We start from the raw sequence: 26,396 nt of genomic DNA, 5'->3' as shown, positions 1-26,396 counted from the left end.
TTTTAAACATAAAAAAAAAAAAACTTGAAGTTTCAAAATAACATTATAATATCTTACAATTTTAAATATTAAAAAAAAAACAACTTGAATTTCCATAACATCACAATACCAATAAGAGTTGTTTTATCTAAAATTACATTACAACACCAAAATAACACCACAACACAAAAATAAAAACAACTTGAAGTTCAATTAATTTGGTCGACTGACTTGGTAATTGGGCTATGTATATTGGAATATAAATATATAATAGTAACTTAATGCAATTTTTGTGGTACCGCCGTTTTTACGGTTTGCAGTTTTTGCGATTTGTGGTTTAGTAAGAAAGTCATTCAAATACATCCAAACCAAATGCGGTTTTTGCGGTTTGATTCGGTTTGCGGTTTTACTTTTAGATTTTTTCGGATACGGTCACCACTACTTCTGGTGATCATGAAACATCATAGCAGGTGAACCGCATCAGTGAAGCCATCAGATCAATCCAACGGCTCATATATTAATTGGATTAAATAATGTTTCATATATGATTAAATGATCACATCTATCTATGTTATTTACATTGATGTTTCATATATGAGATGCCTTAGGATGGCTCACATCAATGAATGTTAGATGTGATCATTTCAAACATATTATTTGGCGGTGATGCACATAATATATATCTGCCTCAAAATATAAGAAACTTTGGCACATGAGATTAATTAATAAATATAATGAATTTTATGTTTTTTATATTATTTCTCGATAATTTAAAGGTATTTATGCAACCATAGAATAAAACACGTCATAGAATGTGAGGTAAATTTGATTAAAAGCTAGTTATAAATATTACATATAAATCTACTTATATAATTTATTCTTATTGTTTGTTGGGTAAATGTCCTAAATTTATTGATCCGTATATGAGTCATTGGATTGGTCTAAGGCTTCATTGATGCGGTTCAGCTGCTGTGATGCTTCATTCACCATTAGTATCTCATAACCATTCATCTTATATTGGCAACACATGTGATGTGACTTTACAGTCTACTAATCATGCAGTTTCACGCGGTAATAATTTAGGTTGTTGATTTGAGATCGAACAGTCTAAATTACTTACACGAAATTATCTCAATGGTCTATTTAGATCGGACGATTGAGAACTGTAATTGTGTGCCATAGTTACATTAGAAAATCCAATTCCGATTATATGTTCGATAAATCCCAAGTCTTGAAACCGTGTGAGAATTTAAGGGTAGAATTTCAAACATCATATCTTTTGCTTAGACATTGATTACAATGACACTTAAATTTCTATAAGGATCAATGATTAGGTAGTGTATCCCTAAAATTACCATATATACTTAATACACCATTCATAAATCTTTTAAACATTGAATCTTGAAAACACTCTTCTTTCTTCCTGCATAAATGTAAACTCATGCAATAAATAATTTTATGTAAATGTAAACCCATTAAGTATCTATGGTAATTTCAGGGACTTGTTAGGAGTTTTTTTTTGTTGTGTCCAATGTTTAAACATTCATTGCTTGACTAAATGTTATCACCTCCATATATAACACTGTTTCCAAATCACTTCAGTAAAACGCAAAGCAGCATGCATGCACAAGTAATTGGAACACATGATGATCTTTGTTGCAGCCATTCCGAGGATGAGATTAATTGCTATCAAAGAATGAGACTCCACATGAATATGTTTTTGCATGAAACTGGTCCCATTTTAGCAACGAAAGAAGCAAGGATCGAAACCACCATGATAGTTCTGTAACACTCCTGTCCTCCGCAGCCTGTTACACCTGTCGATGTACTCAATAATGATTTCTTTAATATATATCTTCAAGCATGTATATTCTCACATAAAAATAGGAAAAACAAACAAAAAATTATAGAAAGTTTAGTCTATAAAAAAATTATAGAAAAATAAAATAAATAGGAACATCTACTATTAAGCTACTAAATATATATTAAAAGTAATTATAAGATTTTAACTGAAATATATGATTTTAACATTTACCGCTAATCTACCCAATGTTAAAATGTAAGATTTTAAAATCTAGGTTTAATTGCATATTTGGTCCTTATATTTATTTTAGGTTTCAATTTGGTCACTTATGTTTAAAAAGTTTCAAGTTGATCCTTTTAGCAAAAAAATTATTTAAATCATCTATGTGACTAATGTATTTGCATAGGCGGACAACTTAGGAGTGTACTATGTGAAAGTTTGGAAGAAATTAACTCAAAATTTAACAAAAGATTAGAAAAAATTAGCTCAAAATTTAGCGAAAAGGACCAGCTTATGTTGACATCGATAACATAAGGGACCAACTTGAAACTTTTTAAACATAAGTGACCAAATTAAAACCTAAAATAAACATAAGAGACTAAATATGCAATTAAGCTTAAAATCTACTACCAAGCTACCAATTGCCGGTATTATTTTTAGGAAAATGCTAAACAGTGCCCCTGGGGCACTCTTTAAGCATCTTAAATAGTAAGTTTTTGTTAAATTTTTATGGAAATGTGTGAAGTCAACGCTTTGGAAATCGAAATGTTTCACTTTTTGGATAAATTATTTCTTTAAAAGGAATGCTTAAAGAGTGCCCCGGGGGCACTGTTTAGCAAGACCCTTATTTTTATTTGGTTACCTTAAAATGGGTTAATCGAAGAATGAAAGAAATATTATTTTCTTGAAAGAAAGTGATATTGCAATGACTCTATTTAACACCATTTTTGGTCCATGTATGCATTGTTTCTATCATTTAGGTAAACTCATTATCATATTTTAGTAACATAACAATCTTAGTGGAATCTTAGTTGAACTCACAAAAAAGTATAATTAGCTTGTTCAACTTTTCTTCTTCTTGAATAATAAAAAATTTATCCGGACAATATATGATAAAATAATTCTTATTTTTCTTAAAATTAAATAATTACTCTTAAATTCATCATAAAACCTTATTATTCAATACTCTAGTGGCTTAGTTTATTAATTTTTGAATGTTACACACCTAATTCATACCTAATTTTTTATTTTTTTAATGACAAATATATTATACAGTATTATATATAAATATAAAAACGAAAAGTTAAAAAGGTAAAGACAAAATTCAGTAAAAGAAAGACAAATATATTACATTATTTAACCTAGTTATTATACGAGCCATTTGATTGATCTGAAGGATTCATTGATGTGGTTCAGCTGCTGTGATGTTTCATTCACCATTAATATCTCATAAACCATTCATCTTATATTGGCAACCCATGTGAAGTGACTTTACAGTCCACTATTCATGTTGTTTCACGAGGTAATTTGGATTGTTGATTTGAGATTGGGCTGTCTAAATCACTTACATAAAATTATCTCAATGATCTATTTAGATCGGACGATTGAAAACTGTAACTGTGTGACGCAATTACATTAGAAAATCCAATTCCGACTATATGTTCAGGTTCACATTCATAATTCATAATTATTTTAAAACTAAGGGGTATATTTGATTGAGATTTCAATGGATTTTAAGAGACTTTTTTATGATAAAATAATCTTGTGATATCCAATTAATCCGCCGGCAATGAATTGAGATTTCTTATGATTTATAAAATGCCTCTTGGTATTAAAAAGTCTATGAATTTGAATGGATTCTTTCAAAGAGTGGATTTTGTGAGACTTTTTAGTTAAAAATACACATACTGCACTCATCCAACCATCTCACTCAAACCCTCAAGATTTTGCCTACCTTCCAAAGTCTTTTTTCCTTCAGTCAGTTCTTTTTTTTTTTCCACCAAAACTTTCTATTGTTCACATATAGTACTATGTCGTCGGCCATAGGACCAAGCTATGGGGCAACCCAAGATCTAGCTATGTGTGACAAGAGATAATGAGATCCTGAATCGGAGAATTATAGACAACATAATGATCGTCTAAATGAAAAGACGCATCTGCTACGTAATTAAAGTTAGTTTGCAATGTGAAAGATTTTTGGAACAGTAGACGATAGTCCATGCATCTTATGTATGCGAGAAAAATTATAGAGTTTGAGACTCGCGTCTGAAAATTATCGCGCGGTGTTAAGCTGAAAAATTAAGGTGTAGCAATGTTGACAATTACTATTTGTGTAGGAATCAATGTTCTAAGAGAAGGACATATCCATAAAAGTTATTGTCATCATATAAATGCGTAGGAATCAATGTTATTAGAGAAGGACATATACGGGGGTTGAAGTAGATGTGTTGGTTTTGGCGCCGCCGGTGAGGTTGATGCTGTGTGTGACTGGTTTTTCTCGATACGGGTTCTCTGACTGCTTACAAATCTGTTGAGGTTTGCAGGACTCGTTTTTGAGTCTCTGAGAGTTTCCAAATCTGCTGAGATTTGCAGGTTTCTTTGCATCTGGTCGACCTTTTTCGCATCGGTGTTGACTGCGATCTGGGGATTTAACTGCCTAAGTTTTCATTCTACCGTTGCCCCATTAATTTTTGTCTCGCTAAGCTGCTTTTTTTATTCTGATGGGTCGATCACTTTTGATTCGAGATCGAGAGTTAGAGTCTTATGGCATCTTTTTGGGTCGGGTTGATGGTCCTCTTTGGTGGTCCGGTGTTTTTGTTGTGTGCTCTAGGTGGTCTGGTGACTGTGGAGTGTGTACTAGGTGGTGTCCGTCTTTTTGCTTTCTCATTGGTATTCCGCTTATATACGGCGCCTCTGTTTTGTAATTCCGTTTATCCCGACCTCTGTTCATCTTGTGCAGAGATCGATTATTATTAATAATATTTTGCTGTTTAAAAAAAATAAAAATAAAAGGTAATGTCATCATATAAATGATGATGCTCGTTGCTTATATAGTAAGTTGGAATATATATATTTTATTCAATAAAAAAAAGAGAGAAAAGTGGGTTGAAAAATTACAATGGTAAAATTGAAAATTTCATAAGATATAGGAGTTGGGGATTTGGTACTGGGATATAAAATTAAAAAAATAAAGCTCTGAATTTTTAAAATCTTATGAAACCGACTAAAAATAAAAGATTACTAAAGAAAGTGGGCTTATGGGATGTAATATTTTATGATAGAATATTTTATGTTGATTATATGATAGATAGGGTGAAACTTAAATCTCAAAAATGGTTTATTAGTAAAAGTTATGGCACCCTATTCCTTCTATGACTGGGGGGATATTATATCGATATTTTAAAGGATTTTAAGAGATTTTTTAATGATAAAATAATCTTGTGGTATTCAATTAAGAGATTTTAAGTGATGAGTGTAGTGATTAGAGTAGAGAGAAAAGGAGGATTTGGGAACAGAGTTCTATCTGAATTTGTTTATATTCAACCAAGACTTTTATAAAGTTTAAATAAATCTTGTGGTATTCAATGAAGACAATTATTAATTTATTATAACTTAATTACCTTAAAAATGGACTATTCTAATGAAAGAAATATTATTTTTCTGAAAGAAAGTGATATTACCAAGGCTCTATTTAACACCATTTTTGGTCCATGCATGCTTTGTTTCCATCGGTTAATTAGGTAAAATCATTATCATATTTTTGTAACATAGCAATCTTACTTGAATTAGATGTTGAACTCACAAAAGAGTGTATTTTGGCTTGTTCAACTTTTCTTCTTCTTGAATAATAAAAAATTTATCCGGACAATATATGATAAAATAATAATTATTTTTCTTAAAATTAAATAATTACCTTTAAATTCATCACAAAACCTTATTATTCAATAATCTAGTAGCTTAGTTTAGTAATTTTAGAATGTTACACGCCTAATTCATAGATAATTTTTTACTTTTTTAATGACAACATTATTATTCTCATAAAAAAATTATACATTATTATATATAAATATAAAAACGAAAAGAAAAATAAAGTAAAGACAAAATTCAGTAAGATTCAGTAAAAGAAAAACAAATATATTACATTATTTAAACCAATTAATATATAAGTCATTGGATTGATTTTAAGGCTTCGTCGATGCGGTCAACTGCTATGATGTTTCATTCACCGTTAGTATCTTATAAATCATTCATCTTATATTGGTAACTCATGTGATGTGACTCTACGGTCCACTATTCATGCGGTAATAATTTGCAATTTTGATTTGAGATCGTACGGTCTACATCACATGAATTATCTCAATAATCTATTTAGATCGGATGTTTGAGAACTGTAACTGTGTGACACAGTTACATTAGAAGATCCAATTCCGACTATATATGTTGAGGTTCAAATTCATAATTGTTTTAAGGAAAATGCTAAACAGTGCCTCCGGACACTGGTTACGTATGTTAAAGTAGAAATTCTGTCTTGAAATGCGTGTATTCAATACCTCAAAAGTATAAAAAATTGTCTTTTCCATATTAATTTTATTTTTATCTCCTTTTTTGTTATGCTTAACAAGTACTCTGGAACACTGTTTAGCATGATCCTTTAAAACTGATGGGTGTATTGGATTGTGATTTCAAAAAAATTTAAGAGACTTTTTTATGATAAAATAATCTCGTGGTATTCATTATCATATTTTTGTAACATAACAATCTTACTTAAATTAGACGTTGAACTCACAAAAGAGTGTAATTGGCTTGTTCAACTTTTCTTCTTTTCATAATAAAAAATTTATCCGGACACTTAACAAAAAAAAATCCGAACAATACGTGATAATTAAATTAATAATTTTTTTTTAAACTTAATAATTACCCTTAAATTTATAGTAAAATTTTATATTATTCAATATTCTCGTAGCTTAGTTTAGGTATTTTTTTTTCTTTGAAACATTAGTTTAGCAATAAATAATACGGTTGTATTTTAAGTTAGTTTTTTTTTTTTTTTCGTAAAGTGTTTTAAGTTAGTTTTATTTTATTTAAACCAAATATGCTAAGTACACGTGTTATGCATCTTTATCTCTTATTCAGTAATGTTTATTTGTTTTTACTTACTCTTATCCATTTGATGACGCAACCAAAAAATGCCACTACTTTAGTTTCAAAACTAATATTTCCTATATTCATGGAATATTATAGAACTTAATTTTTTACGGTCATGTTTGTTTTAGTTAAAGTTTATATTGATACAAATTGGTACATCAAATTACATACCTTTTTTCTATTACCAAAGGAGAAAGGTGGGTTGGGAGTTAAGAACTTAGGTTTGATTAATCAACAATTGTTATGTAATTGGAAATAGCTGTTTCTATCTGATGGGGATGTTGTGTGGAGTGATTTTTTATGTTTTAGGTATGGTCATTTACCAACTCAGTTGTTGGGCAGAGACACTGTGAGGTCTAATGTAAGGTCGTTTTTTTGGTGGGCAGAGACACTGTGAGGTCTAATGCAAGGTCATTTTTTTGGTGGAAGGATGTCATAGGTCTGGGCAGGGGATGGAGACTGATTGGTTTAAACAAAATGTAATGATAGCTTAAATGGTTTGGGAATCATACTTTTCTAGATTTATTCCCTAATCTTTTTGCTAAAGAGGCTTCTCAAGATGTAATGATAGCTCAGAGGATAAAAGGGAATGGAGTGTCTTTACAGTGGTATTGGCAGTGGTCTGAGCATTTAACCGCTAGCGAAGAACAACTTTTGGAAGACCTTAAGGAGTTCCTGATGGGTTTATGTTACAACCAAACATGGGAGATACATGGGGTGGGCTCTTGGTAAAACAGGTCAGTTTTCTGTAAAGTCTTGTTATGATTGGTTATTAGAACATAGACAGGTTGAGGGTTGAACTCTAATGTGTTATCTGCTATTCAGAAGCTATGGAGGAATGATGTACCGTCAAAGGTACATGTATTTGGCTGGAGGTTATTATTAGAAAGGTTGCCAATGAGATCTGCACTTCATCACAGAGGTATTTTAGCTAATTCACATGAGTTGTCCTGTGCTTTTTGCTTTCTAAAAAAAATACTATTATGAGTTTTTTACTTGCATTCTAGATTTTTCAGATTATTTCACATACATCACTTTTCTATATAAATTGTTCTCTACTCTGATTCTTGGTAAACTATTCTTAATTTTTTCATCTATTCAGACTACTTCACAAACATCAAAGTTACATTCTCTTTTCTATATAAACTGTTATCTATTATGTACAAAAAAAAAATTATCTATTTTGGTTCATGGTAAACTAGTATAGCAATGACAAAAACTACAAAGAAACAATGAGTCACACCACCACAAATTAGAACTCATCTAATCAACCACCATAATGAGAAAGGGGTATACGTGTGTATATTTACATACAGACACACATACCTACATTCAATATGAATTAAAATCCAGTTGTACTAACAATTGATCACTCATCTCCTCTTCTTCCTTATATATATCACTCATCTCCTCTTGTTCAGTATATTCTACAATTGCAATTACAATTGATCACTCATATCCTCTTCTTGAATTTTACTTGCACTCTAAGTACAATCACCATGTTTCACTATATTACAATATTTGTTGCCATTTTTTTCATCATATTCTACAATATATGGAAACACACCAAAAATGCACTTTTACCAAATTGGCCAATAATTGGCATGCTACCATCAATTTTGCATAATCAATCCAATATTCATGATTATGCAGCCTGGATTTTGAAACATCATGGAGGAACTTTTCAGTTTAAAGGACCTTGGTTCACAAACATTGCCAACTTTATCCTCACTAGTGATCCCATGAATGTGCACCACATCACTAGCAAGAATTTCACAAACTATGGAAAAGGGTCTGATTTCCATGAGATTTTTGAACTTCTTGGTCTTGGTATTTTCAATTTGGATTCCGATGAATGGAAGCACGAAAGGACACTACTTCATTCATTGCTCAAAAATAAAAACTTTGAGATATTCCTCCAACAAATCATTCAAAATAAGCTAGAGAATTGCTTATTACCATTTCTTGATCAAGCATCTAAAGGAGTACAAGTACTTGACTTGCAAGATATTCTTGAAAGGTTCACCTTTGATACTGCTTGCACTTCTTTATTTGGATTTGATCCTAATTGCCTTCCTTACAACTTTAACGAGTTATCAGAAATTGCTTATGTAAAAGCTATTTCTGTGCTTGAGGATATGATATTGTTCAGGCACTATATTCCAAAATGCATTTGGAAGCTACAAAAATGGTTAAACATTGGTCAAGAGAAGAAGGGCAAGGTAGCTCAAGAAACTCTTCACCAATTTTTATACAAATGTATAAATTATTACAAAGGCAATGAAGATGTGGATGAAAGCCATTCTTGCTTGTTAAAGGAACTAATGAAGGAAGGACTGGAAAAGGGGGAAAAGTTTGACAGGTATATTCGAGACACCGCAGTCAATCTTTTAATTGCAGGAAATGGAACAATTAGTTCTGGTCTCAGTTGGTTTTTTTGGCTTGTTTCAATTCATCCTATTGTAGAAGCTAAAATTATTCAAGAGATTAGAGATAATTGTTTAACACAAGGGGAGAACTTAATCACTAATTTCAGTGTAGAAGTTCTTGATAAGCTAGTTTACCTTCATGGAGCTATAAGTGAAGCCTTAAGGCTTTTTCCTCCACTAGCATTTCAACACAAATGTGCAATCAAATCTGATAAACTACCTAGTGGAGACCATGTTAAGCCAAATACAAAGTTAATATACTCTTTGTATGCAATGGGAAGGACGGAACAAATATGGGGAGAAGATTGTCTGGAATTTAAACCGGAGAGATGGATATCAGACAGAGGACAAATTAAACACGTACCATCTTACAAGTTCATTGCATTCAATGCTGGTCCAAGAAGTTGTCTTGGGAAAGATATTAGCTTTGTTGAAATAAAAATGGTTGCAATTTCTATTTTATGGAAGTTCCGCATACATGTTGTGGAAGGTCACTCTATAGCTCCAAAAGTTTCTATTGCTCTTCGCATGAAAGATGGCTTGAAGATCAAAGTAAATAAAAGATATGATTGATATAGATTAAACATGACTTTGTAATATTCCCTTAAATAATGATCTTTGTACATCTTGTGTTTAGCCTTGATCCTTTTAATAATTTTTCTTTTCTAAAAAATAAATAGATATAAACAAATGCATAATAATAACAACATATTTTAATGACAGTGAAAGAATAATTTTATAGCTAATACTTATGATCCGTCTCACATCAATGAAAGTTAGATGTGATCATTTCACACTTTGGAGGTGATGCAGATAATATATATCTACCTCAAAATATAAGAAACTTTGGCACATAAAATTAATTAAGAAATATAATGAATTTTATGTTTTTACATTATTTCTCGATAATTTAAAGGTATTTATGCAACCATCGAATAAAACAAGTCATATGAATGTGAGGTAAAATTTGATTAAAAGCTAGTTATAAATACTACATATAAATCTACTTATATAATTTATTTTTATTGGTTGTTGGGTAAATGTCCTAAAATTATTGATCCGTATGAGTCATTAGATTTATTTGAATGCTTTATTGTTCGGTTCAGTTGCTGTGGTGCTTCATTCACCATTAATATCTCATTACCATTTATCTTATATTGGCAATCCATGTGATGTGACTCTACGATCCACTATTCATCAACTTTATGCAAAGCATTTGTTAAAAGTAAATTATTGAAGATTTAAGTTTTTTTTTTATTATCATGATATCGATACAAAGTTTCCATCACCGTAATGTAGAGTGGAATGTCCGGCAGTCTGTGCATTGTGTAATGTGGAGGAAGAGGATAGTAAGCATGTGTTTTTCAATTGTCCTAGTAGTCAAAATGTGGAGTATGTTTGTCTTTCTGCAGGTGGTGTCTAACGCTGCTAATAGTGACAATGATGGTAAAACCGTGATTTTTCATATTTTGCAACAATTGTTAAAGAATGATGTAGCCTTGTTTGCATGTATTTTCCGGAGTATTTGGAAGCAATGCAACAATCAAATTTGGAATAATGTCTCCGATGCTCAGAGTTTTGTGTTTTCTCGTGTTGTTTCAATGTTGCAGGACTAGAGAGCAGTGCGCGATGCAGCTGCTACATCAGGTACAGCAGCAACGCATGCTGAAATGCAGCGAACTTGGCGTAAACTGATGGTTGGACGGATAAAATGCAACATAGATGCTTCATTTCCGGTTAATTTTAATAGAGGCGGTATTGGTATTTGTATTAGATGAACATGGAGCCTTCATTTTAGCTAAGAATGAATGGTTTTCTCCAAAAAGTGATATTCATGTTGGTGAAGCATGTGGGCTACTGTGTACTGTCTACACTTAATTGGGTGCACAAGCTTAATTTAGGACCGGTAGAGTTTGAGTTGGATTCTAAGAGAGTGGTTGATAGATTCCGTTCTTCAAGTTGAGACTTTATTGAATTTGGTGTTATTATGGATCATTGTAAATTAATTTTCTCTACTTATTATAGAAACTTTAGTGTAGAGTTTTTGCAGAGACAGATAAATGATGTTGCTCATAATCTAGCTAAAGCGGCCACATTGTCTGCTAGTTTCCAAATTGTGGTTGATATGATAACTTATCAGAGTGCATGTTTATGATATGTACATTGTCGTGAACAGAAAGATGGAATTTGGGTTTGCCAATGTCATTTGCTTGCTGGTTACTATAAAATATAAATTTGATTAATATTTTTATTTCTTTAGAGAAACCTTCAGTGCGTATCTAGTTTAAGATTTTACTGTGCATTTTGTTTGTAATGTCTTCAGTTTTCTTGAATATCCCTTATGATGCCAAGATTAGAGCATTTTTCAAATTTAACGTCATACAAGTAATCAACTTACTAGTTTACCGATCAATTTATAACAACTTATTAGAGTGCATGTTTGTGATGTCTTCAGGCATTATTGTAGGACCGAAACAAAGCTGATAATGAGATTAATACGAATCATGGTTCAAAACAAAATTTTATTATTTGCAACAAGGAGCAAACAAATTCTAATACTCCATAGTTTGCATGTCTCAACTATTTCGAGGTAATGCACAAGAATCTATTGCAAAAAACTATGCCATAACCATAAATTAAACCATGAAACTTTAAAATAAATAAGGATCATGCAACTGATGCACTTGAGTTTTGACGGTTAGATTTGTTTTTTCTGCCCCAAACAGGAGTTGTCTCGATAAGTTGGTGCGGCACAAGTTGACTCTCCCTCTTAGTGCGCTTCTTAAAGTTGTGGACCTTCAGCCTAGCAATCTCTGCCTCTTCTTCAGGGGTTATCTCTCTTACTACAACAGTAAGCCTACATTCCGGTTTGTGCATGATTCCAGATCTTCCTTTGCCATGGTAGGAAACTCTCTTCTTAAAATCTCCCTTTCCTACGAATGCTTCAGCTGTAAGAAACATGAACACCGCATCATCAGTAAAGAGAAAACAAGGCAACAAAATAAAAATAAAAAACTTCACCCCTAACAATTTAGAGCATAAAAAATATTACCAACAATGAGGCGTTCTGGATCCAAACCATGATTGTGAGAAGCGTTTGCTCGGGCTGAATGAATAACCTGCAATTTGTATGAAATTTTAAAGCATGTTTTTCCTATAACTAGGAATAGAAGAACCTTCCTCTTCAATTAAAATCGTAAAGACCTCAAATTAAATTTAACAATAGCTGATGCATATCCCAGATCTTGGAAAGCAATTAAAATATATAGTTTTTACAATCTTGTCAAATTAGGTGACAAAGAACAATAACAAGTGTTACTACCTGATATACAGTCTTTGATGCCCGCTTTATTGTCACTTGCAACTGCAGCAATGCATCTTTAACAAGCATACCACGAACCAAAGTAGCAACCAAGTTGACCTTCTTTGGACTCTAAAATACAGTTTGAAAAATGAACATAAATTAAACCCTTGAAACATAAACCATGATAACAGTTTCCAGAGTAATAAAGATCTATAAGAGAGGCATTTCAACGGATAGAAAATTAGATGGCAAATTGTCTGCAAAATATTGTTGCAAACTGAATAAAATAACAGTTTCTTATCAAGTAGATGTGATTTTGACACGTCCAAATGAAAAAGGGCGATCTGAAGCTTGGGGCAAAGGAGGCAGTGCAGAGGAGGGATGAGATCGGAGTCGATGGAGAGAGGGGAGGGGGGGTGAGAGACAGAGTAGGAAGGGTAGCAGTAGAAGAGGTAATTGGGAATGAGATAGTAATAGAGGGAATAATGTGTGGTAGGTGGCCATTGTGGATGGAGAGAGAAAAGGAAGGGATGGATGCTAGGGTTATATCTATTCTTATTTCTTTCTTCTCTGTATCTCATCTTCATCTCAATTTTCATATGCATAGCTATAGTAGTATCAGAGATTGATTTGAAGAGGATAGGTTTGCAATTTGCATAAATTATGTATCTAACCTCGTACAAGACAGAGGTGATGAATCTCTACCATCTATTAAACATATATTATATTTAATGCCACCGGGTTATGGTCTACAGGTTCACCAAACTGGAAGTGGCGCTAAACGCTGAAATAAAACAATTCCATCTTTTCAATATCCACGTCATTACAATGATATGAATATACTATTGGTGAAGCTTCTTGTGTCCACTTTAACAAGCTTGATAAACACATTAAATTTAAATACGTACCTAACCAAAGATAACACAAAAGGGAAAACACGTGATATTTAAAAAAAAGTAGTGTAATGTTTTGCTGTACTACATCATCTTTGATTCCTTGGGTTTTTGCCTAGTTCCCCCAAGCTACTTATTTTTCTTTATTTTACTTCAATGAATTTATTAGGGTGCTGTATAGGATAGGTGGTTGCCTTGAGGTTTCAACATAGTTCGGATGTCAACCTTTACCATGTGATGCCTTTGCACTCTAATTTTTGCCTTAAAAAAAGCATTTGCCTCTAAAACATTTAATATAAAAAGTCTAACGCTGAAGCAAAAATAAGCTATGGATTTTAAGCAATTACATCAAAATTTGCCATAACCATAACACAATCTATCCTGAACAGAACCTAAATTCATATCAGATTGAATTATAATCAGTTACACCTGAATGGAGTACAATAATGAACTGCAAATGAAATAAAGTATTTCAAAAATTAAAGCCTATTTGATCATTTTAGGATGAATTGAAAATATTCAACAATGAATTGTAGATCTGAAAGTGTGTTACTCTCCTATTTCAAAGGAGTATAGCAGAAAGAGTTGGACGGGTATTGGTGGAATTGTACCGGTTGCTAAGGTTGAGAAGTCTGAAAATAGTAGGAAGTTTGTGCGTAACCAACTTTTACACAGGGAAGGGAACGTCGGAAGTGCTAGGAGCAAGTTAGTACTATAAAAAAATGAGGCTATGCACGAGTTGAGATATGGGGAAAGGCCCAGCAGATCCTTGAAGTTCTGCCTCAGTCTACTTTCCAATTTTCGGTGGTTCATTTGGATACTACATATGCTTTCCTCATCATGTTACTCATAAGTTATAACAGTGACAGGAGTCTGCTTCAAAATTTATACAGTTTGTATATCAACACTTTGATTTTCCCGTTTCTATCAGAATATGTGATATTAAAAATTAAACTATTTGGCATTTAAGTGAAATAGGCTGAGTATATTCAGCTCATTGGCTCAACTGAGTGAATAAAGCAGAAACTAGTTTTCCATCTAAAGCATTAAATGATGATAATTTCTTTACTTATTCCCTATTTATTTCGTGAAAAGCTATTGTTTTTCTTTAATGCACACTTTAGCGCTTAAAATTAAAATCTTTTCATACAAAATACATTCCATTTTAAAAATTTCAGGACTAAAATTTAAATACTGATTTTTTAAGATCTATCAAATAAGTCGATAGTGTAAAATTGAATGTGAAGCACTTGCATCCAAATCAGACATATAAGAAAACCAAAAGCAATCCATCAAGAGCACGAAGAGAAAACGCATCTCAAACCTGCTTTATTTTCTTTAGTACTGCTTGAACTTTTTCAGCCTTAGTAATAGCTTTCTGATTCTGTTCTTCACCTTTTGAACTACCTAATGATGAAATTGGAACTAAAGGCGACGAAACAGGTGCCTCCTCCGATGAATTTTTGAGCAACTGGGTAGAACTTGAAATTCCCTGAAATTGAATTTACAAATAATAAAATACAAAACATGAAGTTGAGAAGAGAACATTTTCAGTAGCAAAATAAATCTTTACAGAGATATAATAGTTATAACACGAGCTCAGTGTGACCCAAGATAGTGATTTGGTTAGTTGAAAGATAAATTTGAACAAACTACTCTATATAAAAGTATGCTCATGAAGTCCAAGAAAATAGGTCGGCACAGTTTAGAAAGAAGCAAGAAGAAAAGTATGTTCCACAATTCTTTTTGGTATGTGGTACGGATTCGGGTACGTGGTACGCAGCTCTTGAAGTATTGGATAAGTGGGGGCATATATACTCTGTGCACTTTTTGGGATCGTGGTACGTTCTAATATTTTAAATGGTACACCAGAAGTGGAACAAGGCTTCCTCTAATATTTATGCACATTAATTACTCATTCTAATTTGATTAACAATTATAAAATAAAAGAGAAACTAACCCAACAACTAGCAATGATAGGATAGTAACAGCCCTACATCGAATGAATGCTAAAACTAAAACCAATATAAGTTTAAGCTTTCAAACTTACATTTTTAAAATAGTCACACATCGGAAATTTCAAAACAACACAGAGGAACATTAGCTATAAAAGAGGTGCATATGTGAAGTGTAATATACTAGTGGGTTAGGAACTGAACGACAGGTTTTTATTAAAAAATAAATAAACAAAAAAGATAGAAAGAAAGAAACCAAACGGCTTCACATGTTTTAAATGCGTTATTTAGGGTTTTTAAAGTCAATGTTGTTTTTTAGTGCGACCCACGAACCACAACTTATGTGCAGCTGTGAAACCTATCAAAAACGCAGAATCACTAGTAGCGTCCGCGTCAACACCGATCCAATCTGCAATAGCGCCCGTGATCCCATCTGCTCCACCGCATTACTCGTCTGCGCCGCTCCGACACGGCTAGAAGCGGTGACCTCATTTTTTCCGCGCTGCGCCACGATAGTGGCCGCTCCAGCCGCTTTAAACAAACAACAGAGGCGGCAAAGCAAAGCTAAAGTGCCAGGCAATTCGAAGCTTATGAGCTGATTCTCATATTCGGCTAATAGCTTTCAGGTTTTAGCCGTTTGATATTGGCCATTTTTTTGTCCAGATTAGTTTCATTGATCCGGTACTTCATTTTCAGTGAATTGTGTGTGTATCGGAGAGAACCTATTTGCAGAAGTACTGTGAATTGGTAACCGTAAACCAATTTGTGGTTCTCTACTTGGTGCAAAAATTATGTGACTATGATCCATAATATAATATTATTCTCATTTATCAGTTTTGTTTTGTTCCTACAATAGTGGCATGTCTAGTCCCAAACGGCAACTCCCTTAAAGGTCAATGGGCCAAGCACTAAAGTGAAACCAACAACCTTAATATTTCCAAAAACAATTCTACAAACATTGAAACACCTCAAAAAGTCCAAGCATTTTTCTACAAGACATGAACCACACAACAACAAAGCACCGTTCCAAATAAGCTTAAACTATTTTTCTTGATCAAACTTCAAACCCTTTAAACCCTATCCCTATGTCAGGAAAGCTCAAGAGACAAACCTAATACTCACCACAGACACCAAACTACCTGTTCTACAAAAAATTAGCAATAAGGCAATGTACAAAATGTATAACTGCATCAGAGTTGATCGTGCACATTATACAAATAATATCAAGGCAAACAACTTCGCCTTAGGAATGTTTTTCCATTTCTTAATAAAATTATCAAGGGAAAACTTATCTATGCTAGAAGAATGAATTTAAAACAAAGTGCTAACTAAAGAAACCACTGGGAGTGAAATTCTCCAACCTGTGAACATGAAAGATCAACACATTCTAGGAAAGATTTTATGTATCAGTGTCCCTATGTCACAATAACAGAGAAAGAATACTCTTGAGATGTGCAAATGTTTACTAAATTGCTTGAGGAGGAATCCTTTGGCATAAATGCACAATCAATTTTAAATGGATAAGATTCACAGTTTAATATTCAAAACTATATAAATAAGGAAAACTCAATCAGCGGGAGCAAAAGCACTTACACTTTTTGCAATAGTATCAATACAATAAGAATCTCATGCAATCTATAGGAGAAAACTGCAAAGTCCCTTTACTTTGAGAAAGCCTTTTTCATTTGGATTACGAAAATATCACCTTATTTTTAAATTGTTTCCTGTTTTCAAACATTTTTTTAAAAAAAAGCTGTTTTCAAACATTTGTACAGGAAACACTGACAGAAAACAGAACACAATTTCTCAAAGTAAACAGGCCCTTGGTGAATAATTTGTGAAGACTAGTTAAAAATAATTGCGTTGCTAGTACTGCATAAATCACACCAGGAACAAACATTTGGTAACATCAAATCAATTTTGTTATACATGAGAATACAAGATGCCCTCAGTTCCAACTAAACCTAAGCACCAAACTTCTAAACCAAGCAGTGTCTCAATCTCATATCGCGGAAAATAGCTGGTTGTTCAATTTCAGCTACGCTACAGTACTATGTTGCAATTATAGCCACTATTTGACAACACTTAGTACTAGATTGTGTATCGCGGAACAATGATGATTTGTTGAAACACGAATTTACCTGATATTGAAAACAATGATAAAAAGGCCTTGAGACACTTGGCAAACTTGTTGACCATTGCCTCTGTAACTGACCTACAATACCCAAAAAAAATGTTTTTCTTAATAAACCCTTACAAAACTAACTCGTGACTAGAAAACTAAAAGAATATCAAAATGGAAACAGAAGAAACACTTTTAACCTTGTGAAAGAGAAGAGCCAAAGCGATAAATTACAAGGTTTGTAGCCGAACTATTAGCATGCTCCACTCCCTTATGAATACGACGAAGAATCGGGAAAATATGCCTCTGCCACTGCACCATAATTGTGTTCTTTTTTTCTGTACAAGAGAATAGGAAATAGTTTCTCAATCAAATTCCAAACATAGAAAACACACTCATTGTCTTGATTCAGTTCCTGGGTATGCAACAGTTCAATACTAAGCACATCAAAGTTAAAAAAGAAAACTACAAAAAATAAAATTATGACATTTAGGTGCGAAAAAGGGGTGAACTAACCCTAAAAAAATTTAGACATAAACGTGTGTGATGCAATGGAACAATAATTGGATTCAGGGAAATGGGTATCGATAAAAAAAGGAGATGAATATATGTGTGATTTCAACGAAACATTTCATCAAACACGTTGTGTGCGTGTGTGTCGAGATACTTATATAACGTGAAAATAAATCAGAGAAAAAAAGATGCATCTTACTGCGTTGGTTTTGTGTTGTTTTTGTGATCTCTTTAATCTGTATCTAAGCTTAGCTTCCTTTTTCCCACAGCTATTCGGCGCTGCTCACTCTCTCAGTAAAATGGAGAAGCCTCTCCCACCTTCGCTCCCAACTTCATTACTTCACGCACATGTTTTTTTTTTATATATATAATTATTTTCTTAAATATTAGTACTATGTTTTTAAAAAATTGTCAAATTTACAAAAAATAAATAATAATAATAATAAGCTGCAAGAAATTATTTTAATTTTTTCCGGTGATGGTATGAACATTGTATTAATATGTATGGTCAGAATTTGAACTCTGATACTCTCCGTTATTCATCTTGAAAGGTGAATTTCTAACTACTAGACTAGAAAAAAATGTCATAAAGTTACAAGAAAATTAATTACAAAAATTCACTTTCAATTATAAAAATTGTTCATTTTTGTAATTTAATTGATAAAATGTAAATAATTAATTCCCTTGAATGATCAAATTGTATGTTATGTCATTTAAAATATATTAAATCATCATTTTTAAGTATAAAAAATTAATTGAGAGACCAAAACTGCGTTATTTTAAAATAGGGTCATTTTTGTGAATGAATGAAAATAAGAGGATAAAAAAAACTATAATTAAGCCTAATATTTTTGACACTTTTTGTTTCCTAGTAGCAGATGCTGTGAATATTTTGATAAGAATTCAAAAAGTCATGCATAGCAATGTGGTGTCTCTTATGTCTCTAGATATAGTATTCAAGAGAATTGGTTTTGCCATTCAAAAAGGATTAGAGGCACAGCTTGTTGCCCCGTTTACCTTCCATTCAAGTGTAATTATCATACGTGTGTGTGTGTATATATATATATATATATTACCAAGATTCCATAATATTTTTCACTTTAATCCGGACTTAAACTTTAATCTTCTTACATCTTAACTGAGTTAACTTTTAGTTAAAACTAGTTCTGCTACCCACCCACCTTCAAAATAACTATTTTTATTTTACTAAAAATTGATATTGAGTCATTCAAGTTGAGTTTTTTTAAGCAAAAAGGTGTGGGTGAACTTGCAACCTCTAAATAGATTAAATAAAAAAGTACAAAAGGTTGGGGGGAGATAGAGTGTAACTCAATCAAAACAGAGAACGAACAACCTATAAAGGGATAATACATAATAATTCTAAATGGTAAAGAAAGGAAATCAACATAAAAGCAAATCAAAGTCCAAAACCTAAAACCCACATTTCAAATGCACAATTCAGCGAATTTGCTACGAGCACGAAACCAAATTGCAAAAAAAAAACAAAAAAAAAAGTGAAGTGTGAGTAATTGAATCCTAAATTTATATTTTGAAAATGGAAAATGAAATTGACCGCCAACACGATAACTATGCTATTGTCAATATCATATAATACTAGCATATAGATTGGCACTAATTGGATGTATGACCATTTGTGTCAATCACTTGTTTTTCTTTCTCTTCTTTGTTGAGTAAAGAAAGGTAAAATTGAAAATAAAATAGTCTAAATGAAGGTTAACATTGAAAGAAAATGTCGTAATATCAAAAGTTAGCATCCCTATAGAAATTCAATTATTTGATTGAGTAATAAACGAAAAAATTATGATTAAATAGTTTAAATCAATAGTAAAATTGGAAGAGAAAATACTACACTCGTAATTCGTATTACTTCTTTTGCCTTAATTCTCTTATTTTCACGAGAATGGAGTATCTTGTAATTTGAAGTTGAACCATAAGGTAAATAAAATATAGTCAATTAATGAGTGTTATAATTAGGATTTGAATTCGTGTGATTTGTCTTTAACTAAAGCTTATTAACCTAGTCACTTGAGTCCAACCACTCATAAATTGTTCTTCACATAAATCTATAATCTATAATATGTAATAAGCCAGACATATTTCCCTTTCTCTCTCCTCTCCTCATTCAACCTCATTTCTCACATTTAATGTTTCTTTTGCAAAATTTATTTAGTCTTTACATTTATGGCAATTGATTCAACATTTAATAGTGGATTTGTCCAATTACTCATTCCCCTATTCAATTTTGTCCATATCATTATCGGTTACTATTATTAAGGATCGCATCAATTTACCATTTAATAGTGGATTTGTCCATATCATGTTATCGTTTACTATTATTAAGGAAATTTTACACCTAATATTAATGACTAATAATTTGTCCATATCATGTCCATCCCAATCACTTTCATAGAAATTTTACACCTAATATTAATGACTAATAATTTTTACCATTCCCCATAAAATCACGTCAAATTCATTCTTCCAATAGAAATTCATTTTAGCCATTATTTTAATATTTTAATGCTCATTGATTAACAATATGTTTCACCCCTAATTCTTGCATCCATATCAAATACATCTAATCATAAAATATTGGTATTATTTGCATTAATACATATTAATTATGACAGCAAATAAATCAGGTTATGAGCATATTAGTCTGAGTATGAATGAGAATGACTCAAATATATATAGATATATATGCACTCTCATATTCTTCACTTTTGAAAATTCATGGTTATGGCTATCGTTACATTCATTTTTTTAATTGGGATTTCACAACTCAAGTAAAACTTATATGCTGATTTTGTACCCAAAAAAATTCATAGGCTGACATGAATACATAAGGAATCCAGTGACAATGGATGTTGCCAAGTGGCCACAGTCTCAAATTCACGGGTACAATTCTTAAACTTTTTGTACCCTTCTCTTTTCCGCTTATTATTCATCTTAATCTATATTCATCATTCTTTTTAATTTTTGCAGAAATGGATCTTAGATGAAGAATATGGTATCTGAACTCTATAGATATTGGATCTGACACTATTGATTAAAATTGATTAGTTTTAAGTGAAGATTATTTTGCCACATAATTATGAATGTTGTAAATTGGTTTTAAAGATGTAATGTGTATTATTATTTTTACATAAAAGTGTAATGTGTATTGTAAATTTTAAGTGACAGTCAAGTTGTGTTGTTTTGGTTGAATGATTACATTATACATTCATGTGATATTGTTATGTTTTTTCATTATGAATTTTCATCCTTAAGTTTTTTTATTATGAACTTTCATCCAATTATGATTTTTAGTATCCGGATTTTTAGTATCCGGAAGTATATTAATATTATATATGCCAACAAAACATTGTGGCTTTAGAAAAAGTCAATGTGACGAAAATGATAATGACGAGGAATACAATCACCCGAAGAATTTTTAGAGTCAATTATTTTTTGGTGGTTGTTGACATGAGAGTAATTTCCTTAAAAAAAAATTAGCAGTTGAATTCAATATTTTTTAAGAATTCAAATTAGGCCCAATTATAAGTTTATCCATAGGCCACCAAAATCATAAAAACGGGTCTGGGCATAATACATGATATATTGCTTACCTTAAGCTTTTAAAAGAAATGATACTCAAATTATTATATTTTTGACTTAACACTTGCATTTGCAAATGTTTTTGTTCCAAGCAAATGAATTTATATAGAGAACGATTTGTTGTTTTAATGAATTTAATTTTGTTAAACCAAAATGATACAATTTTTTTAAAAAGCCCCTATAATAAATGAATTTTTAAAGTGTGCTCTAAAAATGGGTAAAGTAGAAAAAAGAATGTATTTGAAAACCTCATTCTAACATAATGAATGTCTTAGGACCGAAAGAACACTTACAAATAAATGAATGGAGTTTGAATTTGAGATGTCTTTTAACCTATAAAAACTTTTGGAGATAAAATACATGTATTATTATAAAATAAAAAATTAGTTAAATAGATTTGAATAGAATCAAATATCATAATATAATTTAATGTTTTTATTGGAGTATTTCTTTCTTCTCTCAAATAATAGTTTTATATTTAATTCAATTTTTTATTAATAAAATGATAACAAGTATTAAGCATATTTTTACTGATGTGGGTATTTTGTGTGACTTATTAAACATGTTCGCTTTTTATGTTATAATTATAACTTTTAATTTTTTTATTTTTTATTTATGAAAATTTTAATATTTAAATATTATTTATATAGTCACATTTTTACCCGTGCTTAGCACGGGTTTGGGTACTAGGAGATATTAAATTATTCTCTTTTCATAGTAGTATTGAAATTTTTCTCCGTTTTATATTATAAATAAATAAAAAAATACATACTTATTAAGAAAAGTAAAATAGAATAATTTAAAATTAGAATTTGTGTTTTACTTGAAATAAGTTTCATGGAAAAAAGAATTTACAAACACGTTTTTACCCGTGATTTGAGTCCATTTTTTCAAAGAATTTTATACACATGCCATGTCCAAAAGGTTTCTCTTCTCATATGGCTTTGACAATTAATTCACATAATTCACATGAGAAACCAAAAATTCAAATTCTACATAGACAATTGATGATTTATAGTTGTACCATTAATACTAATAATATGAAATTTGGACGTTATTAAAAACATTCTATAATGAAATAGGCGATGCAACATTCTATTAATAGTTGTACAGAAAATTCATATCGTTAAGGAATATTCTTTTTATTGCAAACATTAATTTTATTATATTTATTGTACCGTAAAAATATCCAAAGCAATGTTTTATATTGGATTTAATCATTTATTATATTTTATTTGCAGATGTATAGAAAGACTATGAAAGGAATGAATTAATACCAAGTTGGTTGCGATATAACTTGACGGGATCAATGATATTCTTTTCTTAGAGTAGATTAAATTTATTTGATTAGGTTAAGATTATTTTCTGTATTAATTTTTTATTTATTTAGAGAAGACCAATAATTTCTACCAAAAAAAAAGAGAAGACCAATAATAAAGAGGAGGAAGAGAATTGTTCAAAAAAAAAAGGAGGAAAATAGTACAATTATTTTAAGACATTTATACGGGATTTTAAGACATTCTCCTATTTTTTATTAATTTTCCTATTTTTTTTTATCTATTTTATTTGTTATATTTTTTATCGTGGTTTTATACTTTTATTTTAAGACATTTATACGGGATTTTATACTTTTATTCATATATTAATACATAGACTTATTTTTTTGTATTTTTATGTGGCCTGTGTTCTTTTTATTTTGTTATTTATATATGATCTATTTTTTTTATTTATGTGAGAATTTTGCACATGTATTATTTGGGGATATATATATGCACACGGCGGTCGAACTATTAATTATCAGAGAATTCTTCCCATAAGAACAAGATGGTAAATACCAAAAAGTATATATTTTTGGTAAACGAATACCAAAAAAAAATATTATTATAGGAACCGTATGTTTGTTCATATGTTAATACAGAGACATATTTTTTATTTATAATATATACTAGGTTCTATATTTATGTTATTCGGAGGATATTGATGTGAAAATTAACTAATATAAGATATATTATATTATTTGGACTTTTTTTTAGGGTTTAATGTACACATGACACACTCATATCAATCATCTTCTAGCAGTATTTTGACATTATTATCACTAGCGGCCAGACAGGCGCGTTCCGCGCCTGCCTGTGTCTAACTTATGTCAAAAAAAAAAATATGTCTTATGTTATGGTGAGTTTGTTGATAAAAGATTTTTGCTACTAAAAAAAAGATGTACCTTATGATATGGTGAATTTGTTAATAAAAAAAATAAGGGTATTGTTGGTATTATGAAAAGTCGACACCAAAAATATTTGTATTTTCTTTATATATACTATAGATATAGATATAGATTATGTATAGATATGATGTGACTTTATAGTGTTGCCAATTAGCCAAGGGTATTCTTGGTATTTTAAAAAGTTCACACCAAACTTATGTATCCTCTTTATATTATGTATAGATGTATAGATGTATAGACTATAGATATTGATATAGATATAGATATAGATTATGTATAGATATGATGTGACTTTATAGTGTTGCCAATTAGCCAAGGGTATTCTTGGTATTTTAAAAAGTCCACACCAAACTTATGTATCCTCTTTATATTATGTATAGATATAGATGTATAGACTATAGATATAGATATAGATATAGATTATGTATAGATATGATGTGAATTTATAGTGTTGCCAATTAGCCAAGGGTATTCTTGGTATTTTAAAAAGTCCACACCAAACTTATGTATCCTCTTTATATTATGTATAGATAATCAAATTAATAACAAAGTTGATCTTTCTATCATTAATATGCTTCAAAAAAATAAAAGGAAACAGAGCAATGATCATTTATTTTATCATTATACATTTTGATTCAAATTTCACAATAAGCAATGGTCATTTATTTCTAATTGCAACGTCAATTGCTATTGGAATCTATTGATATATTATTTGATAGCTGTTTTTCAGATACTTTTGTACACATGGCATTTCGATAGTGATCATCTTCTCATATGATTTTGACAATAAATTCACGTAAGCAATATCAATCTCATTCAATGTAAAACGCTGCAATTTATTGATCTTTACTAATAATATATCTTTTTTTTTACAATTTTTTACAAAAAATTACTAATAAGCCAAATATATTTGAGAGAAAAAATATAATATTTTTTAATATAATTAAATGCTTTAAATGCTATAATTTGAGTATTAATCCTTTCTCAAAATATTTGGTAAGGATTGGTTAAAAAAAATATATTTGGTAAGAAAATACTACAATGACGAAAGAAAAAGTATTTAAAAAAGAGATTTAGTAAAAAAATACTATATATAATCAGTAAAAAAAAGTAGTTGATAAACGGGAAGTTAAATTTGAGGAAAAGAATTCATAGTAGTATTGAAATTTTCCTCCGTCTTATATTATAAATAAATAAATAAATTCATATTTATTAAGATAAGTAAAATAGAATAATTTAAAATATGAATTTTTGTGTTTTACTTGCTTGAAATAAGTTTCATGGGAACAAGAATTTACAAACACATTTTTACCCGTGATTTGAGTCCTTTTTTTCAAAGAATTTTGTACACATGCCATGTCCAAAAGGCTTCTCTTCTCATATGGCTTTGACAATTAATCCACATAATTCACATAAGAAACCAAAAATTCAAATTCTACATAGAAAGTTGATGATTTATAACTGTACCATTAATACTAATAATATGCAAATTGGACGTTATTAAAAACATTCTATAATGAAATAGGCGATGCAACATTCTATTAATAGTTGTACAGAAAATTCACATCGTTAAGGAATATTCTTTTTATTGCAAACATTAATTTTATTATATTTATTGTACCGTAAAAATATCCAAAGCAATGTTTTATATTGGATTTAATCATTTATTATATTTTATTTGCAGATGTATAGAAAGACTATGAAAGGAATGAATTAATACCAAGTTGGTTGCGATAGAACTTGACGGGATCAATGATATTCTTTTCTTAGAGTGGATTAAATTTATTTGATTAGGTTAAGATTATTTTATGTATTAGTTTTTTATTTATTTAGAGAAGACCAATAATTTGTACCAAAAAAAAAGAAGAGAAGACCAATAATAAAGAGGAGGAAGAGAATTGTTCAAAAAAAAGAAGGAGGAAAATAGTACAATTATTTGAAGACATTTATACGGGATTTTAAGACATTCTCTTTTTTTTTTTTTTATTAATTTTCCTATTTTTGTTTATCTATTTTATTTGTTATATTTTTTATCGTGGTTATATACTTTTATTTTAAGACATTTATACGGGATTTTATACTTTTACTCATATATTAATACATAGACCTATTTTTTGTATTATTATGTGGCCTATGTTCTTTTTATTTTGTTATTTATATATGATCTATTTTCTTATTTTTGGGAGAATTTTGCACATGTATTATTTGGGGATATATATATGCACATGGCGGTCGAACTATTAATTATCAGAGAACTCTTCCCCTAAGAACAAGATGGTAAATACCAAAAAGTATATATTTTTGATAAACGAATACCAAAAAAATATATTATTATAGGAACCGTATGTTTGTTCATATATTAATACAGAGACATATTTTTTATTTATAATATATACTAGGTTCTATATTT

General features: G+C 30.5%; 2 protein-coding genes across 2 annotated transcripts; one reads left to right on the top strand and one right to left on the bottom strand.

The window, feature by feature from the left end:
* Nucleotides 1–6,971: 6,971 nt before the first annotated feature.
* On the top strand, nucleotides 6,972–9,984 carry LOC123896686 (alkane hydroxylase MAH1-like). The gene is made up of 3 exons (XM_045947047.1): nucleotides 6,972–7,665; nucleotides 7,754–7,850; nucleotides 8,582–9,984. Exons 1-3 carry the CDS (start codon nucleotides 7,615–7,617, stop codon nucleotides 9,928–9,930), a joined length of 1,497 nt encoding a protein of 498 aa, XP_045803003.1. The 5' UTR covers nucleotides 6,972–7,614; the 3' UTR covers nucleotides 9,931–9,984.
* A 1,701-nt stretch (nucleotides 9,985–11,685) lies between these two features.
* LOC123899459 (50S ribosomal protein L22-like) lies at nucleotides 11,686–18,497 on the bottom strand. The gene is made up of 7 exons (XM_045950592.1): nucleotides 18,344–18,497; nucleotides 17,832–17,969; nucleotides 17,651–17,724; nucleotides 14,879–15,046; nucleotides 12,680–12,790; nucleotides 12,410–12,476; nucleotides 11,686–12,305 (listed from the first exon to the last, which is right to left on the bottom strand). The coding sequence occupies exons 2-7, from the start codon at nucleotides 17,950–17,952 to the stop codon at nucleotides 12,025–12,027; spliced, it is 822 nt and encodes a 273-aa protein (XP_045806548.1). The 5' UTR covers nucleotides 17,953–17,969; nucleotides 18,344–18,497; the 3' UTR covers nucleotides 11,686–12,024.
* Between the last annotated feature and the right edge of the window lie 7,899 nt (nucleotides 18,498–26,396).

Source organism: Trifolium pratense, linkage group LG1 (genome assembly GCF_020283565.1).
Source record: "Trifolium pratense cultivar HEN17-A07 linkage group LG1, ARS_RC_1.1, whole genome shotgun sequence".
In the NCBI taxonomy this organism is placed as follows: Eukaryota; Viridiplantae; Streptophyta; class Magnoliopsida; order Fabales; family Fabaceae; genus Trifolium; species Trifolium pratense.
The sequence above is the reverse complement of the archived record's forward strand: the minus strand, read 5'-3'. Positions and strand labels throughout refer to the sequence as shown.

Bases quoted from the DNA above. Each gene is read 5' to 3' on its own strand.
- LOC123896686 (XM_045947047.1), top strand. From the start codon at position 7,615: ATGTTACAACCAAACATGGGAGATACATGGGGTGGGCTCTTGGTAAAA. The intron at 7,666-7,753 runs GTCAGTTTTCTG...TCTGCTATTCAG, and splicing joins GTGGGCTCTTGGTAAAACAG to AAGCTATGGAGGAATGATGT. The intron at 7,851-8,581 runs GTATTTTAGCTA...ATGATTATGCAG, and splicing joins ATCTGCACTTCATCACAGAG to CCTGGATTTTGAAACATCAT.
- LOC123899459 (XM_045950592.1), bottom strand. From the start codon at position 17,952: ATGGTGCAGTGGCAGAGGCATATTTTCCCGATTCTTCGTCGTATTCAT. The intron at 17,725-17,831 runs GTTAAAAGTGTT...TGGGTATTGTAG, and splicing joins TGGCTCTTCTCTTTCACAAG to GTCAGTTACAGAGGCAATGG. The intron at 12,477-12,679 runs GTAGTAACACTT...TACAAATTGCAG, and splicing joins CATCAAAGACTGTATATCAG to GTTATTCATTCAGCCCGAGC.